Below are 18182 nucleotides of genomic sequence, written 5' to 3' on the forward strand. Positions count from 1 at the left end.
GCACACTGCTGGCTTGTGTTTAGCCACGCATTGACCAACACCGCCAGGTTCATTTCTTCCAGCCACTCAGTCTTTGAGCCACTCTGCCCAAAGCCTGAAGGGCAGCCTGGGGTTGTTGTGGCCAAAGTATAGGACCCAGCATTTGGTCTTGCTGAACTTCATTCTACTGGCTTCAGCCCAGCAATCCAGCCTGTTTAGATCCCTTTGAAGGGTATTCTTGCCCCCAGGTAGAATGATGCTTCCTTCCAACTTGGTGTCATCTGCACAATTACTGAGGGTGCACTCAATTTCCTTGTCCAGCTCTTTGCTAAAGATATTGAACATGACAGGCACCAATACCAACCCCTGGGGAGCATCACTCATGACTGGTCAGCAGCTGAATTTGACTCCATTCAACACCACTCTCTGGGCCCGGCCCTCCAGCTAAGAGGTTACTTGTTCAAGTTGGGCTACCAGCTTCCCCAGAATACTGTGGAAGACGGTGTCAAAGGCTTTGCTGAGGTCTAGACAGCCTTTCCTTCATCCACCGTACAGGTTGCTCAACCATAGAAGGAGATCAGGTTGACCAGGCAGGACTTGCCTTTCATGAACCCATGCTGGCTGGGCCTGATCTCCTGCCTGTTCTGCACATGCTGTGTAATCTCACTCATGATGATCCGTTCCATAACTTTCCCTAGCACTGAGGTCAGGCTGACAGGCCTGTAGTTCCCTGGATCCTCCTTACAACCCTTCCTGTAGATGGGAGTCACGCTGGCAAGCCTCCAATCCTCTAGGACCTCTCCAGTTGACCTGGATCTCTAACAGACGATGGAAAGCTGCCTGGCAATCACCTACGTCAGTTCTCTCAGCACCCCCAGATGGATCCCATCTGGCCCAAGGACTTGTGGCAGTCCATGTGGAACAGTAGGTCTCTGATAGATTCCACCTGAATCATGGTGCAACGTCTGATGCACAGACTGAGAGATGAATGATCCAAATCATTTATTACAGGTTTTAACATCCCTTTATACATTCACAAGTTTCCTTTTTTAGCTTTCCCATCTGTCTTTACACAACAAAGTGTTGTGTACAAAGTATCAACAAAGTATTCCACAAACACTCCTTAACCATGCATACAGGTGCTTATCCATTCAAAGTCACAAGCTGTTCCTTTTGCTTTTCTCTTCTTTTAGATTTGTCTTTGGTTCTCAGTGTTGCTTATCTTGCTTCACAGCTGCTGCTTTGAATAGTCTTTCTTGTATTCCCACATCATAGGGGCTTTATTCGGCTCCCTGTCCCAACTTCCAGGTCAGGGGGTAGAGTAAGCCAGGGATAACTGGGCTGACTTTTAAAGACAGATGTAAGGAAGGCATTGAGAACACCAGCCTTTTCTTTATCCTTTGTGGTCATGTTCCCCACTGCATCCTGTAAAGGATGGAGACTCTCCTTACCCCACCTCTTACTGTTATATATTTGGAAAAAAGTTTTCTGTTCTCTTTTTCTACAGTGGGCAGGTTGAATTCAAGCTGGTTTTTTTTCCCTTCTAATTTACTTCCTGCATATTCTAACAACTTCTTTGTACTCTCTGCCCATCCCTTTTTCCACAGGAGGTAGACTCTTTTTTTTCTCCTGGAGCCTCAGAAAAATTTCTCTGTTTATCCACGCTGATCTTCTTCCCCACCAGCTCATCTTATGGCATAGGGGAACAGCCTTCTCTTGCACCTCTAAGATTTCCTTCTTGACTAGAGACCAGCCTTCCTGGAGCTCTTTACTCTTCATGACTGAATCCCAAGGAACCCTCCCTACCAGTGTCCTGAATATTTCGAAGTACACCCTCCAGAAGTCCAAGGTAGCAGTTTTACTGACCCCTCTCCTGACTTCACCAAGAGTTTGGTTACTTCTAACACTTCTAGTAAAGCAAACGGGGTGCTGAAGCAAGATGGAGCACAGAAAGCCCTTATCGCAAGAGAAGCTGAGAGCAGAAGTTGAGAGTAGAAGAGACCATATACAGGAACTTGAAGGGTTTGAATACAGGGTTTTGTTGATCAGAACAAAATTAATGAACGACAGTGTAGTACCTGCCTATTCTAAGAATCAGAATTTGGCCTACTATACTTTAAAGAGCAACATCTGGAGAACATATTGCTTTAGATTTCTATCCCTTACCACACCGACTTCTCAGAAAGAAAGAAAAAAAAAGAGAGAGTAAAAAAAAAACAACTCTAGCTAACTCAAACTAGCTGTTTCTAGTGCCCGGTCTGAAGAAGAACTGAAAACTAGGAAGAAAAGGGAGCTCAAAATATTTCACATGTAAATTTTCTCTTTATTTAAGAAACCCTAAAAGGCTGATTAGTGCAATGCTACTATTACACCATCTTGCAGCTCTTTGAAATGTTCTATGTCATTAAGCAATTCCAATGATTTAATGGACCTCTGAAGATATACTTGGCTTGGCTTCTGGCTGACATCAGCTCTGGCCATCTGGCTGCATCCTGACTGAAGTTCATGAAAGCTTATGGCTGAACACAAATATCAAGGGACTACTTTTGCTGTCAGTGCAAGGAGCCACACTGAGTTTGCCTTAGGCCTGGTGTCAAAATGGCTCACAAAGGTACTTAGTGGTTGTGGCTGTTAGGAGACCATGAGAGATTAGGGCTAGGCAGCAGTGACCCAGCTTTTGCATATCATGAGATTTGAAAATGGGTAGGTTGTACAAACGCTGATGAAAACACAAGCCACAGATCAGATCTCATCTGTCAGGAGTCCCAGAGTCAGAAATCAGTGCCAGTAGTGCCATCAGCAATGCTTATTGCTAGATTCAGAAAAAGATCATCAGGCCAGCATTGTTGAGCTGGGGTCAAGTCTGAGAAGACAGCTTCAAGCAGGCAGAAGCAAATCAGCCAGACTCAACTGATAACTCTAGAAAGGCCAGTCCTAGGGGCAGTGCTAAACCTGGGATGTACAAAAGGACTTTGCTGGGGTGGCATTAATGCTGATGAGTAGGTTACAGTTTAAGTTATCAGTAAGTTGGCTTCATTGCTAAGAACACACAAGGCCAAATCCTCAGTTTAAACCTGCTGATGAGTTTTACTCATCACACAGGAGAAAGGACAGATCTTAGAAATATCATGAAGAGAGGAAACAGAGGTGTAGAGGAGATTTGTAAGACTTAGGCAAGAAAGAAAAGGAAAGGAGGATTTAAAAAATTGGCAAGTTTCAGGTTTCTATGAGTGGGAGGCGAAAAAAAAAGAAACAAAAACAAGATGTAACAGGGAATTGGACAAAAGATCATGAGTTCAGCTTTGTCTGGTCGCAGAGGAAGAGATACCAGGAAATCCTTAGTTTCACAGTCTTCAGTCTCTTAACACATAAGATTTAATATAAAACAGATAAATGCATTTCAAGAATGCTTCTCTTTCTTTAATATGATGATGTAACAAGCTCTGAATTTTTCTGTTCAGGTCTGTAGGCAAGTGAGTGCTTTGCTTATGAACAGGTGGAACTTCCTAACGAATTAAGAGTAAAAGAGAAGAAGGTAGAATTTGAGATAGAATTAAAAATGAAAGCTGCTCTTGGGGTTTTTTTTAAAATATTCATCCTAAGTATGTTCAAACCACAGCTACAATCTGCATCTGCCCATGAACTCTGGGGTACATTTAGGTGTACTCGTTTTGCTGGTTTTGTGCTTCATGCTCATCTCACTGAACTTCAGGCAAGATGAGATTCAGTAAAAACCCACACATTCTTCTATTTGACCATCTTTTAAAGTGCATTAATGTACATTAATGTAAAACTCTGCAATTTCATGGATATTCCCAATTCATCTGCATCTAAGCATGCATATATAGGAAAATAAAAATACAGTCTTTAGAGGAAAGACAAGCAGAGTCAGGGCAGACCAATCCCAGATACTTGCTTGCTACTCTGCAAGCTACCATGGTGTGAGTACTTAGAAAAATACTGCAACTTCTAAGTGGGGCTTTCCAGTTGGAGTCAGTCTTTAAAATCATTGTGGGACTTCATCTTTCTGACTGGCAAGCATCTTTTTCAGCCTTGGCTAGGACCTGCCTCCTGAATCAGAATGCTGACCGCTGGCATACCTCTGACCTTCAATTTCAAACTGTGTTATTAATATGCTGTTACTCAGAAATGAGGGGACCGATGGTCCATCAGGAAAAATTTAAAAATACTAGAGGAGTACACACAAGGCTTCTCCGTGAGAAAAAATTCTCTTCTAGGGGTGTTTGCAGATGTTCTATCAGACAACAGGGTCCATCTCTCACAGTTTTGAAGATCCTCAAACTGGAAGATCCCCTAGTAAAGGATCATGTGTGCTCTGCATCAGAGCATCAGTCTCTGGCACCTTGTCTAACTCTCTCCCTGTACAACCTCTGCCTCAAGGACCCAGGCTGAACATATTGCATGAAGGGTGACAGTGTTTCAGGCACACAATCTGTGAGTGTTGCCCACAAGTCTGGGTAAAAGGATGATATTTCAATAAAGTGCCACTGTTGATTTTGTTTTACCAAAATCATTTCTAATTGGTCTGTGGACTTTATGATTACAGTTAAACAATTTCAAAATAATGATATTTTCTCCACCTCTTCCTTAATTTACCCAGAGGGCTTTGTCTTAAGGCAGAGTGCTTTATAGTTTGCTATATTGCCGCTTCCACTGATATTTTAAAAACCCAGGTAGCAGAATCCAAAAAGTTTCATACCACGTTCAAATTTCAGCCTCTTGAATAGCTGAAACTGCTCAACTGGTACCAAATAGGCAATCTGAAATGAGAAACAAAGAGAAAGAATTAGAAACAATTAGAGACTTGAGAAAAATAAACATCCTCTTCTACTTCTCTGCCCTCCTGACCCAGCTCTCAAATTCACCTTCTTTTACTTCTTGCTTTTTACCACCACACTCATCTGTACCTAGATTTTCTTCTCCAAAGAGTAAAGGAGTTCTTGATCTCTCCTACTTTGGCCCTGTAGCCCAGCAGTTCACCCATGTCCCTCTAACCAGGCACAGGAAAGCCTTCTTTGTGGATGGATTCTATATTTACTATAAAGTTTTATTTCGTGTTTGTTTAATGTATCTGAAGGTGACAATTAGCCAGCCTTGGAAATCGAAAACCGTTGTTCATGGACAAGAACACAGTCCAAACGAATGGCTGCTCATGCATGTCTCCTAGTCTTTATGGCAGGGGTCAGACCAGACTCAGAAACAGTCTCAGCCCTACCCAGGAGTCCATCCAAACACCCCCTCCCCTGCCCTGCCTCAAACACTGCCTTCAACAGATAAGGAGCTTGAGCAGAAGCAAACTGCCCACACAGCAGGTGGCAGAGTGCTGAAAGAATGTGAGTGCATCAAGACATCTCCTCTTCCAGACTAAGAAATTAATCAATTATTCATTGCTACATGACAGGTTTTACAACAATCTTTTTCTAAAGCTAAGTTAAAGTTGGAATAAAAACCTATGAAGAAAATGAGAGGCTAGGACTCTTCTTCTGAAAAGATCTTGATGTGAGACTTAGCAGAATGGCAGGAGTTGAAATAAGTTTTCTTGTTTTTCTATACTTTGTAAGCAACAGATAAAATTCTCTTGTCAGAGCATCAGAATACTGACAGTTCTCATGAGGAATGGCAGCTCCCACCTGAAATAAGAACATCCATGGTAAAAAGGAAAACTTGGAAGGCTCACTACCACTACAGGCTCCAGTTGGACCCTTGCCGAGTATCCCAAAAGACTGCCCAGTACGGTACAATAACGAGAGGTGCTATTACTGTGCAAGACAAAAGAGCAAAGGAAGGAAAAGGAAAGCACTGGAACTGAGTTCCTTTTACACAAGGGCAGGCTGTAACTTGGGCAGTCCTATAAGCAAGAGCCAAGGCAGAACAAGTTCCCTGCTTTTGAACGCTGGTTATCACAGCGGTAAACAGAATTCCCTGCGTCTATTCTCAGGCTTTCAAAGGATATGCGAGGAGGCAATAAATAGAACTTTAAAGATCTTACTTCCTTTCACACCCATATGAGTCAAGCCTTGATAATGCCACAAGAGGAGAGTTCATCAGGACAAGTGCTTCTCCCTTTTCCACGCTAGCAGACGCACAGCAAGGAAAGATCCTGAACCAGCAGCACCAAGAGCCGCTTGCAAAGGGCTGCACTGCCCATCTCTGCTGAAGTTGCACTCACAGAGGCAGCATCTAATTTTGCTAAGACTGCAAAACAGATCTAAGCTGGGCTGTGGTTTGCAGGGAGATCGTATGGAGGTTCAATCTCATTGCTAGAAATTACGCTCACTCCTTTCTTTATCAGCTACCATATTCAATAGCTTAATGGTGAAATATTAATTTATTTTCTCCATCAAGGAGCTCATTTAATGATACATACATACAATATGACTCTCTCATTTATTTCTCTTGGATTGATATAAGTAAATAACACAACAATTTTAATTTTGACCCTGAAAAAGATAGGTCAACATTTTCTCACCTTCCTCCTCATTTTACCATTTCAATCACCTCTTGCAAAATGCAAGCCAATTTTCAAATTAAAAATAAAACCAGTATTTTAAACTGACACTCGATGGCATTTTTGCTCAGCTGTGAATGGAATACAACAGTAAAAAATTCTAAGATTGGGGTCACTATCCCATTTCTGTATCTCTTTGCAAAGTGCTGACAACCCTCCGCCAGATTAGCACTGGTGCAGACCAGGTATTCACACAGACGGAGGGACAAGAAACAGAAATTGTACTAACTGCAAAGGTACTATTCTCCTCACTGAGCTCATGAGGCAAGAGCAAAACCCAACTGCCTGCTGCACAATATTAATCCAATTAGATTTCATACACATGGGTCACTGGCATCAGCCCTATGAGCTGCAAAACAGTACAGGCATCAGAAACAGCAAAGCACAATCCACTAGAAATTATCCCAGTGAGTAATACATTGGAAGCTGTTGAATGCACTCAAGACCTGATTCAGAGCTTACACTGGTGATTGCATTTGTACCAAGTAAAACCATTTCAAATTGTGATAAATTACCCTTCCTTTAGATTAGGGATATTAACTGTTCTAATTAAATCAACTGAGTGAATTCCCAAGAGAAACGGGTATTCTAGATGGAAGAGGTGTGCACAGTTGAAGAGGACTGCAGCATCAGATGCTCCTTCCACCTCCTACTTCTGGGATCAAATCCAAAGCAGTTTCATTTATTGTACTTTTTAGAGTGCAAAAGGACAAACATCTTGTCCAACAAGATTGCTTTTAAACTTTCTTTTTTTGTGTAACCAGTTATTTGAAAGCGTCTGGTGCCAAAACCATTGCCTTCCCACCATCAACACCCATTTATTTCTACTTTAAAACAAGCTATACTACAAGCAGCTGCTGCCTTAATGTAACAGGTCAAGATACGATCTAAGATTAGACTTGATTTCAAGCACTCCCATGGAACAGTTCCTTCTATTTGAATGCACTGTTTGTCAGAAGAAAAAACTGGCAGGGAACATACCAGTTTCAGCTAGATTTTGTTATTATAAACACAAAACAAATCAGGGGGTTCAGAAAACATATTTTTAAAGTACCTAAAGGTACAATTTTCTAGTTCAAATGACTTAAGTTTTTTAAGAATAAAAAACCTGAGCCGTTTTCTTCTGAGATCCAGAGACACAATGCTCTCGTTCACCAAAAGCTGAGCCTTAACTCCCAGCGTTTCGTATTCTGCAAATGAGTAGTTTACTGCCCAAACACTGATGAAGTATTTAGCTGTTTTACAAAGTCACGTTCTGGTTCTTCAGACTTGCTCATTTCTTCATGACAAATATGGGAAGAAATTGTATTACACATTTAAAATGTTACCCAGAGTTTTTGCCCTCACCTGTCAAAAGCAACACAAGAAGCACGTGTGTCAGAATCAAGTCCAGAGCAGTCAAAAGGCTCAAATAATTTAGTACTGAACAACAGAGATGGAAGAATTTTGCTCAGAAGACAAAACATACTTAATTCACAGTGAAGGTATTTAAGTAGGTAGACGGAAAACACTAAAGAAACACTACACCCCTTGAATAAAGACCTTGACAGAAAGTAGTAAATAATCTTCCATAACTACTACATATTATAAGTTGCTTATAAGCTTTATTACAAATTGTTCAGCTTTCTTAGTGAAGAGGACTCAGCCCATTGATATCAATGGAAAGGCTTTTCTTCACTTAAAATTATGCTTAAGTTCACCTTATCTCCTTTATGCAGGATAGGGCAAAAGGCATTCGAAAAACAAACAAGACAGCTGTGTTGACTAACATAATTAGACACAGTTTAGCTCAAAGTATGGAACCAATTTAACAACATGTCTGTTAAAAGGATAGTCTATTTTTTCCTTACCCTGTAGCAGCACCTGCTAGTAGAGGCAACAGCTACAACAATTTCAGAAGAAGCTATCACGCCTACTTCCATACACTAACATTTACCAAAAGAGAAACTTTGAAATGCACAAATGTAAGTGGCTTCAAAGCATACGCTACTGGACAGCTGAGAAAGTGGTGGCCAGGGTTGTGTCTTTTCTCATGGCATTGTCCTGCTGAGGAACATTTACCTGCCAGAGACCAAACATCCAGACCTTCTGGAGACGAGGAGGCTGATACCTTCAGGCCTGAAGTTTCGGAGTGTGACTGTATTCTGCACTTCTGTGCCAAACAATAGCCACACTTGAAGATATTCTGCACCATCTGAGTAAGGATTTGTTTAAATAACAGCTTTTAAAGGCTGTTCCATTTTCACATGGAACAGTCTTTACAGAAAAGAACGCGGAATGCTCATGCGTAATTTGCAGTCTGATCATGCAGATTATTCATTTTATTTATCTATTATTTCAATTCTTCTCGCTTTATTGGTTTCTAAGGTGTCCTTTATTAAAGTATTGAGTAAAATATGTAGGTCACTCCAAAAATAATGCCTTTTATTTATTTCCATGGAAACTCCAACTGTGCTACAAAGAGCACAGTAACAGTATTTGATAGAGCAAATTCAGCTACAAAGCACTCTTTTCCAACATAGTCACCACTGTTAGCTATGCGTTTTCACCAGTCATGAACAAGATCACTACTGCCTCACTGTGCTTGTACCCACAATTCAGTCTCCAGAAACATTCATCAAGCTTCAATAAATGTCTGTAGGTGCTGCTCTTTCCACATGAGGGAAATGACACACCTTTGCTTTGGATGCACTTCCATCTCAGATGCCATTTTGCCAGATGCCCCTCTGCAGTTATCTCACATAAGACAGCGAAATGCATCAGAATATTTGTGGGAAGGTTCAACCTCTATTGCCATACCACCAACATTCACCTCTGATGTCATGTGCCAACATAATAAAATAGGAAGCTTGACTTTTGCAGAAGTCCTCATACATAAACAGTTTGCTTTAACTAGATTGGGGGCTTGTTTGCTTTTCAAGCAAAGGGTTTGTGTTTCAAGAGCATTGGCAAGAGGGAGTGTTAGAATATTAATTCATCCACCAGACACTAAAACATGTCTTGGGTAGTTTGGTCATTCTACTTTAGTCCCAGAAAGCACTCAAGGATTAAGCTAATGGTCCATTAATACATACCCTGAGTGCCCTTCTGCTTAATAATGGGAAATATATTCTTATAATTCCTATAGCATCATAGCCCTAGTTTATCAGTGCAGAATTCTTCCTAGCATTTGTTATTTTCTTTAAAAGCAGCATTTTCAATAAACATTGGTTGCCTTCAGTCTGGTGCAATAGGTAGGAATGACATTGCTATATCCTTTCTGCATTTACTGAAAAAAGAAAGAAAGAAAAAAAAAAGGAGGAATGGCAACAGCTGATTTCTTTCCACAATAGCTGGGTTTGGCCAAAGGAAAATCTCATCCCATAGTTAATGGAATTAAGTTTGCTACTTAATATCACATTCCCATCAGAAAATAATCACATCTCAAATATTTGTGAGAAATAGCCTAGCTACTATGATCTGATCTTGCAGCTTTTACTGCACAGCAAAAAAATTTTGAAAGAAAAGACCACAGGTCAAATTTATCAAGGAACCGTGCTATCACTGATTGCATTTGAACAGAATTATACATCTCTAGCACAATTATGCCACCTGTACAAACAGATCTTAAAGGAATGCAGAAGATAATAAGCTGCCTTCCTTTAGTTCCGAGATGGAGGCCTGATTCTCCTTGATTTTGTTCCTGTTCACAACTGCAGAGAGAATGCACCAAACAAGCCAAAAGACTTTAGTCTTTCTTTTCTGCTTGTATGCCTCTACACAGCAGGGGTTTACCTGGCTCACAGAGCAAGCAAGAATAGCTGCAGGGCAGCATCAGATTTACCCACAGTTTTATACTGCTTTCTAGATGAGCAGAGTAGCTGGCATGTGTGGTTCCAGACACACAGTCAGCAGCTCCTCCCCATGTTACAGGCTTGGCACTAAGCCCAATTCAGAAACTCCACACTAACTCTAAGTGAGCCAGAAGGCTGTTTGAGTGCTGCTGGGAGGCCATTAGGAAGCCTTCTAGGGGCCATTTACAGCCCCTTGAATCCCTTTGCCCCAAGGAGTGCAAGGTCTAAAGCTACATTTTCCCTCCACTTTTCTGCCTCCAACTTCCAAACTGAAGCTTCATGTCACTCGGGGGATTGTGCGTGTGCCAGATGTGCAAACAGCTGTGCCCAAACCTCATTTAGCTTCTGAGCTCTCAATTTCTACCTTCTCTGCCCTGGGAAACAAGAGTACAGCAGACACAAAAGACACAGAAAAGTCTCCACCCGGTGCTGTGCAGACACCTTTCTTTCAATGCAGTTTTACCGTCCCACGTATTTATATTGGGCCACAAATTGGTTGCTGCAGCTCAATATAAACACAGAAGAAAACGTTCTGGCTTTGTGTATAATCAGTTTGTGTTGTTGCTCTTGGGTTTAAAGAGGTGCTGGAATTGTAGTGTCTGTAGTCATATCAAATCTAATTTAACTGACAGCACTAATGGAGGCTCAGCAATTCTAGGATACAAGGTATTCTGGTTAAGTCACCTGCATGGATAATTCAGAGGTTGTCTGGATGCCAATTAAGCCTCTCCTCAAGGCACAGACGGAAAAAGGAGCAAAACCCTTGAAAAACATCTGTTTGTTTCTAGTAGTTCTTGTCAGTCAGGCTTCTTGCCAAAAGCTCATTAAAGGTAATTAAAGGGAGGAAAGAGTACATGATCATATTTATTATGTAGATGAAGAAAAGAACTTTGGGGTTTTTATGCTTAAAAAAGGAGAAAGAAATGTTAATACCTCGGCTTCTTGTAGGGTCCCATGGTTCACACAGAGCATGTCTGGACAAGTGATAGGAGAACCACAACCTTCTTGAATGGCCAGCTGCATGTACTGTTTCAGGCACTAGAAATAACGAAAGAAAAAGAACTTAGAGCCCATATGTTGGTAGCATAGCAATGCTAGAACTTCTACACAACTACCACTTTCACTGCCTTAATTGGCTGTCCTGAAGCTCCAGCACACAGAAAACATCAATTATTATAAGCGTGAATGCTACAAGTCATTACATTGGAAGGAATGCAACACAGAACAATTAATTACGTGTGACTTCATCTGCTGAGCATTGCGTTTATCCAAATCAGCAAGTCAGACCCTTCAGCACTAACTCCTACACTCTGCTCAATCGAGTTTGGTAGATTATGCAGAGGGATCTTTCATACTAATTAAACAGGCTTCATCCTTTTGTCTTTCCTCCTGCATTCTTAATTCAGACTCTCAGTCAGCAGTCTCCATTGTAGAAACCTCATTTACAAGAAAGAGGCTACTGTTCTCAGCTCCATAAAAAAGGGAGGCTTAGAAGGTTACAGGAGGTTATAATCTGCCTGACAAGATGTGCAGTTATCAGTTCCCTTCTCCCTCTCAAGGCTCCACTGAGATCAGGTAACTTCCATGATTTACTATGATTTATCATCAGCCTCTGGTCTGTTCAGAAGGAGCTCTGTTTTCAGCACAGATACCTTCTTAGGAACGTTTCAAACTGTTCGATGACACAAAAATGGCAGACTTCTCCACTCCAACGTCTGCTTCCCCACCTTTTATTTGGCATGCCAGTTTCAAATACATGTAATTTGGACCTTCAGGCTCCACAACTATTTTGCCTATTTAACGCATATTAGACCACCTTCAGTGAAGTCATGAAACAAAACTGGGGCAATGGACTGACGCACAGTGCTCTAATTTTATCTCCAAAGTACACAGGCAAGTAAGTGAACTCGCTTCTAAATAAAACAGAACAACCACCTCCTTGAACAAAATCAAAGAGCACGCAGTAAATTGCAAATCACTGCTAACAAAATTAGAAAATGTGGATTTTTGGCATATTTTGGTATCAGCTTGCATGGTTTATTGTAAATGAAAACCAACTTGTTTTGTGAGTGTAGGTCTAAGGAAGCTTTGTTCTCCACAGATCTATTACATGCTCACATGGTAATCCTGTCCTCCTCATCAGCCCTGCTGGCTTCTTCCCTCTGTTGCTGTTCGCTCCTTTTCTCCCTCCCTGCTCCTGTCCACTGAGGAGCAGCACTGGATGCTTCTAACCTAATGGGTCATTAGGGCTTCTAATCTGGGCTTTCCTAATTAAATACCTGACCATTTTTAAGAAATACATCGAAGTGTAAGGTTCTTAAGATCTGCCAACCTTAGGAACAGGGCTCTTCAGGTACCTGGGCTCATCATGTCTCACTCTCTCTCCTCATAGGAGACTCGATTACCTTCTGCATCAAGTCCTATGGCAACATTTGGGGAAGGGGAAAAGTTCCCCTCTTGTCAAAGCATTTAGTCTGCCTTAGTTCCTTAGCAAGCAAACAAAAGCCTTTCACTTTCACTGAGATTCTGCCTTCTGTCTCCTCTGTGGTGCTGCCTGATATTGAGTAATTTGTTTTGACAGCACGGTGCAGTGGATTTGTATTTTGGGGGCAGCTCAGGTCAGCCGGGTAGAGAGCACAGACAAAGGCTGAGAAGTTCCTGCAGGCCTAGCAGCAGCCCAGAGCCTTGTTCTTAATTTAGACTTCCAGGACAGAAGCTCAGCGCACTGACATTTAACCTCTCCTGCCATCATGGGCAGGAAGTGCTTAAGGAACTTCCAACAACAGCATGGGGTTTGAATTCAGCTTCTATGTCCTCTATCTGAGCCACTAGGGACACCAAGCCAGGAGAAAGGTGGTTTCTGGGGACTGTTAATGCATGGGGATTCTCCTTCTCTCACTCACCACTTGACTGCAGGTGAGGATAACAAACTGTAGGTGAGGATAACAAGTTAAGCCTTCTTGCAATACTTTTAGAGGGTGCTGTGCTAAAAGAGGGTGATTTGGATAGATTTCATAACGGATCTGTGCAGTGCCATGGAACTTCAAATGTTTCACCCCAAACCTCCATCTTAAATAGTTCTATAGCTATTATATCTTTCGCCTCAATTTTCTGAGCTTGGAGAATGTATTCTGGAAGCAATTCAAAAAGATGAGGGAAGGACTTATAGGAAGGTTTTAACATTTAGCACTGAAGGATTATGCTTTTTACCTAAATCTGTATGTGAAGATTTGAACTTCCTGTTCCCTCTTTCATTTTTAGCAGAAAAAACAAAAACAAAGATCAGACAGTAGAAAATAACTAGAATTTTAAAATACATTTCCACATTAACAGCAAGAATGTTTTTTAGAGAGGTTTTACTTTATTTACAGTCCATCTAGTAATTTAGCTACTTAGTTGAAAAATGGCAAACAGAGCAACTGAATTGACATACCAATTGTATATGTGATGAAAAGAGGATTCACAGTTTATACAAAGAACCAGGATTCATTTTCTCAGCAGTGCATTCTCCTACACTATGAAGAATTCATTACATAGATGCAAAATGATAAGACTATTTTTTCATACTTTTTGTCTACAAAATGTACATATTACATATGCTATTTAATTGCTCTACAGAATGCAGGTAGGATGAAGGTACTCTGTGATACCAGAGTTCCTTAAAAGGATCTTCATCTTGACATCCAAGAAATCACCTCAAGGATTTAGAATCACAGAATGGCCCAGGTTGGAAGGGAACCTCAGGGACCATGAATCTCCAACCCCCCTGCCACATGCAGGGCCATTTAATACCAGACCAGGCTGCCCAGGGCCCCATCCAGTCTGGCCGTGAACACCTCCAGGGACGGGGCATCCACAACCTCTCTGGGCAGCCGTTCCAGCACCTCACCACTCTCTCTGTAAAGAACTTCCCCCTGACATCCAACCTAAATCTCCCCTCCCTCAACTTAAAACCATTTCCCTTTGTCCTGCTGTTATCTACCCTTTCAAAGAGGTCTTAACACCCTTGGGCTTACACTCTCACCAATTGTAATGATGTACAAGCATAGAGAGCAGTCAGTGGTTGAGAATCTGTGGCTTTTGGTGAGAATTTTTGACATGGAGAGCTATGCTCTTTGTGGCCCAACCAAGTCTCCTTCAGCAGGCTTCCCACTACCAAGTGAGGTTTCCACAAACGCCTCATGTAGTCAAGGCACAATGGTCAAAGCAACAGGATTAAAAACCCACTGAGGTCTCTTGCAAAACAGGTTTACAGCCTGCTGCCTACAGATGAAATCTGAGATCTGGCTCCATTGCATTTGCTCCATCAAATAAATGGTAGACAGCAATCAAAGGAATTTTAACTCCTGTTAACTTGCAACTATACCCTGATCGGTTTAAGCTCCTCTTCACTAAGATTTTGCTCACTAAGCACCTTTGTGGTCTGGGACACGTTACAAAGTCTGGATGCAATCAAGGAAGAGCGACTGATTCAAATGTAATACCACTCCACTAGTAAAAATCGGTGCACCCAAACAGAAGGTTTTGTGCTGATCTAACTTCACCAGTCAAGTTTTGCTCCTGCTGGACTACTGTCAACTTTAGTGGAAATAGTTCTAGAAATCTTTTTTTTTCCTGCCTGATACTCATAATATGTAATGTTATCTCTTTCAAATAATTTCTTCTCTAAGCATTCCGAGGAAAAAATTGATTTTCACATTAAGATGTTATTAACCTTTTGTCATTTAATAAAATAAGGTCAGTGTCTATTTACCTACTTCGAAAAAGTGATTCTCATGAGATATACATCTAGAAGGTTAAGGCCTGTAAAGTACTTAGATCAAATTGTAGTAAGTGCAACATACATGCATTTATTTTTATAACAGTTCTACATTTTAACTTAAGAATGAGTTGAAAGTGTAATTTCAGTATTATATTTGTAGGTAATGATGTGCCAAAGGCATTATATTCTTCTCAATGCAAAATGTTATGTTTCTATTCAAAGTCATTTTCTGATATTATCTCTACCAGAGACAAAAGACAGTTCTCAGTCATTCCTACATACTACTTTTTCAAGTACCCTGAGACATTCTATTACCTTGCTTTTCTCCCATCTGCACACAGCAATCCAGCTGCCTAAATGCAGCATCATTGGTTTGGATGTTAAAGGATAAAAGGAAACTGTGTATGTGATATGGCAAAATTGAACAGGTAGCATTATGAAAGTTGGAGGGATGGCCACGAAGAAGAAAAACTGAATTAAGTTGGAAAGGATCTTTAAAAATCATCTAGTCCAACTCCCCTGCAATGAACACGGACATTCATAGCCAGATTAGGTTGCCCAGAGCCTGGTCCAGCCTGACCTTGAATGTGTCCAATCCACCATATCTCTGGGCAACCTGTTCCAGTGCCTCACCACCCTCACTGTAAAAAACTTCTTCCCTATAACAAATCTAAATCTTCCTCCTCTAGTTTGAAATTATTTCCCCTTGTCTTATCACCACAGTCCCTGCTTAAGAATCTATCTCCTTCTTTCCTTCTCGCCCTTTAGATACTGAAAGGCTGCTCTCAGGTCTTCCCAGAGCCTTCTCCAGGCTGAACACCCCCAGCTCTCACAGCCTGTTCTCACAGGGGCAGTGTTCCATCCCTTGCATCGTTTTTGCGGCCCTCCTTTGGATGCACTCCAACAGGTCTGTGTATCTCCTGTAGTGAGTATTCCACATCCAGACACAGTATTCCAGGGTGAGACCTCAGCAGTACAGCAGAGGGGCAGGATCACCTCCCTCGACCTGCTGGTCACACATCTTTTGATGCAGCCCGGGGTACAGTTGGCTTCCTGGGCTGTGAGGGCACACTGCTGGCTCATATCCTGCTTGCCATCCACCAGAACCTCCAAGTCTTTTTCAGCAGAGCTGTGCTCAATCACTTCATCTCCTGCCTTGTGCTGATAGTGTGGGCTGCAGTGACCCAGGTGCAAGACCCTGCACTTGGTACTGTTAAACCTCAAGAGGTTCTCCTTGGCCTACTGCTCAAGCTTGTCTAGGTCTCTCTGGATGGCATCCCATCCCTCGAGCGTGCTGACTACACCCCACAGCTTGGTGTCATCAGCAAACTTGCTGAGAGTGCACTCAGTCCCCTGCTGATGTCATTGATGAAGATATTCAAGAGCATTGGTCCCAGTAAGACCCCTGAGGGACACCACTCATCACTAATCGCCATCTGGACATTTAGCCATTGACCACTGCTGTCTGAGTATGATCTTGCAACCAGCTCCTCCTCCACTGAACAGTCCACTGGCCTATTTCCCTGTCAAGTGCTACAGATAATGCTGCTGATCACCATGCAGCAGTTGATACTGAGTAAGTAAGGGTATTTTTCTTTAATTAAACATCACAATAACAGTGGAAATGAGGGGAGGGGGAAGCAGGTCTAGAGTGTTTCGTAACCATTCCTAGAGTATGAGTTATGTTAAACTTTAACATGAAAAAAAATTATTTAAAATATTCTGCAAAAAGAAGAAAGTCTTTCAAATCTGTCTGAGGGATCTGCTGTAGCCTACTGCCAATGGCGCTGGATTTGGCTCAGATACACCAAAAATTTGTCCAAAACAAATTTACACAAAGCCTTCCACAAAGTGGAAGCACTTCATTAAAATCAGGATGGCTACCTGGTAATCTTTGACACCACAAAACAAAAAATAACCAGAGAACAGGACTAGAAAAACTCGCCACTGTAAGCCTCAACCAGCCGTGAACACCATTTGCAAACAAATCTCTCTCAAACCAAACACTCTCTTACCAACAGCTACAAAACAGACGTGACCATGAGGCTTATGTCACAGACTGGCTCAGATACTCCGCTATTCTAAGGCACTGACTTAGAATATGCTTACTTCATGTCTGTTTCTTCATTTGTTAAACAGAGATAACAAACTTTGGTGACACAGTGCTGTGATTAAATACTGTGGTTCTCCCTTCCTCTTCTGTCCTCCCCCGTCTCCTCTTGGCCATTGTCATGGTGCTGCCATTCCTGCTGACTTCAGGAACATGTTGCCCACTTTCCTGAATGGTAGCATCCACCAAAAGGGTACATTTGTGCCTTTCTGATACTCTATCCAGAAATACACGCAAGAAGCTCTTAAACCATCTAAATTATGATAAAAATGCGAAGAGTTCAGTGCCAATATTAGCAGGCGTGGGAATTTTCTTTTTATAACTTAAAAAAAAAGCTATTCTGAAACATTTCAAATGTCAAGCTGGGAAAAAAAAATCTGAAATGTCAAAATTTGGCAGCTTTTACCTGTGGGTGGAAACAAAAAACAATCTGAGGTGAGTTTTATATAAAGTAAGTGGGTCATTGCAGCACGAGGGCTATTTAGGAACAGGAGAACACAGTGTTCTAGTGCAGCCATGAGCACATGCAGAGGTCTCCTAGGATGAGGAAAAGAAGTGAAAGAAGAGGGGATCAAGAAGTCCCCTCTTGAAAGTTAGCACAGAGAAAGATAAGAAACATTAAAATCCAATGTTTGCTAGATTAAGGCGATCCACATCTTCTCTTACTCATAAATTTTACTAAGTAGTCCTTCACTGGAGAATTTGTGTAATATGCATAATTTAGCAGACATCTCATGCTCTTTGTCATCTGCTTCTCCCTTGACTTTGGTTGAATCAATCTCCTCTGCTCCAAAGCTTTTCTTCCTGTGCTTTTGGCTGTTCATGCTGATCCTTCATATCAGTTTGTCTACAGCTCACCAGTCCTTCCCTAGAAAAGCAGTCTAAGGCTTGCAGCAGTAAGGACAAAAGGTCAGTATTAGGCCAACTGAAGAAGAAGAAGGAGAAGGTAGGGCAGCACACAGCTGCCCT

General features: G+C 41.7%; 1 protein-coding gene across 2 annotated transcripts in view; it reads right to left on the minus strand.

The window, feature by feature from the left end:
• The window catches only part of RNF144B (ring finger protein 144B), a 46824-nt gene that overhangs the window by 8856 nt on the left and 19786 nt on the right, over positions 1 to 18182 (minus strand). For both annotated transcript variants that reach the window (XM_003204719.4, XM_010708310.3), the window contains exons 3-4: positions 11275 to 11379; positions 4700 to 4760 (exon numbers count right to left, since the gene is read on the minus strand). In XM_003204719.4, coding sequence (XP_003204767.1) covers positions 4700 to 4760; positions 11275 to 11379 — 166 coding nt within the window. The remainder of the gene's footprint in view (positions 1 to 4699; positions 4761 to 11274; positions 11380 to 18182) is intronic.

Source organism: Meleagris gallopavo, chromosome 3 (assembly GCF_000146605.3).
Source record: "Meleagris gallopavo isolate NT-WF06-2002-E0010 breed Aviagen turkey brand Nicholas breeding stock chromosome 3, Turkey_5.1, whole genome shotgun sequence".
NCBI classification, from domain to species: Eukaryota; Metazoa; Chordata; class Aves; order Galliformes; family Phasianidae; genus Meleagris; species Meleagris gallopavo.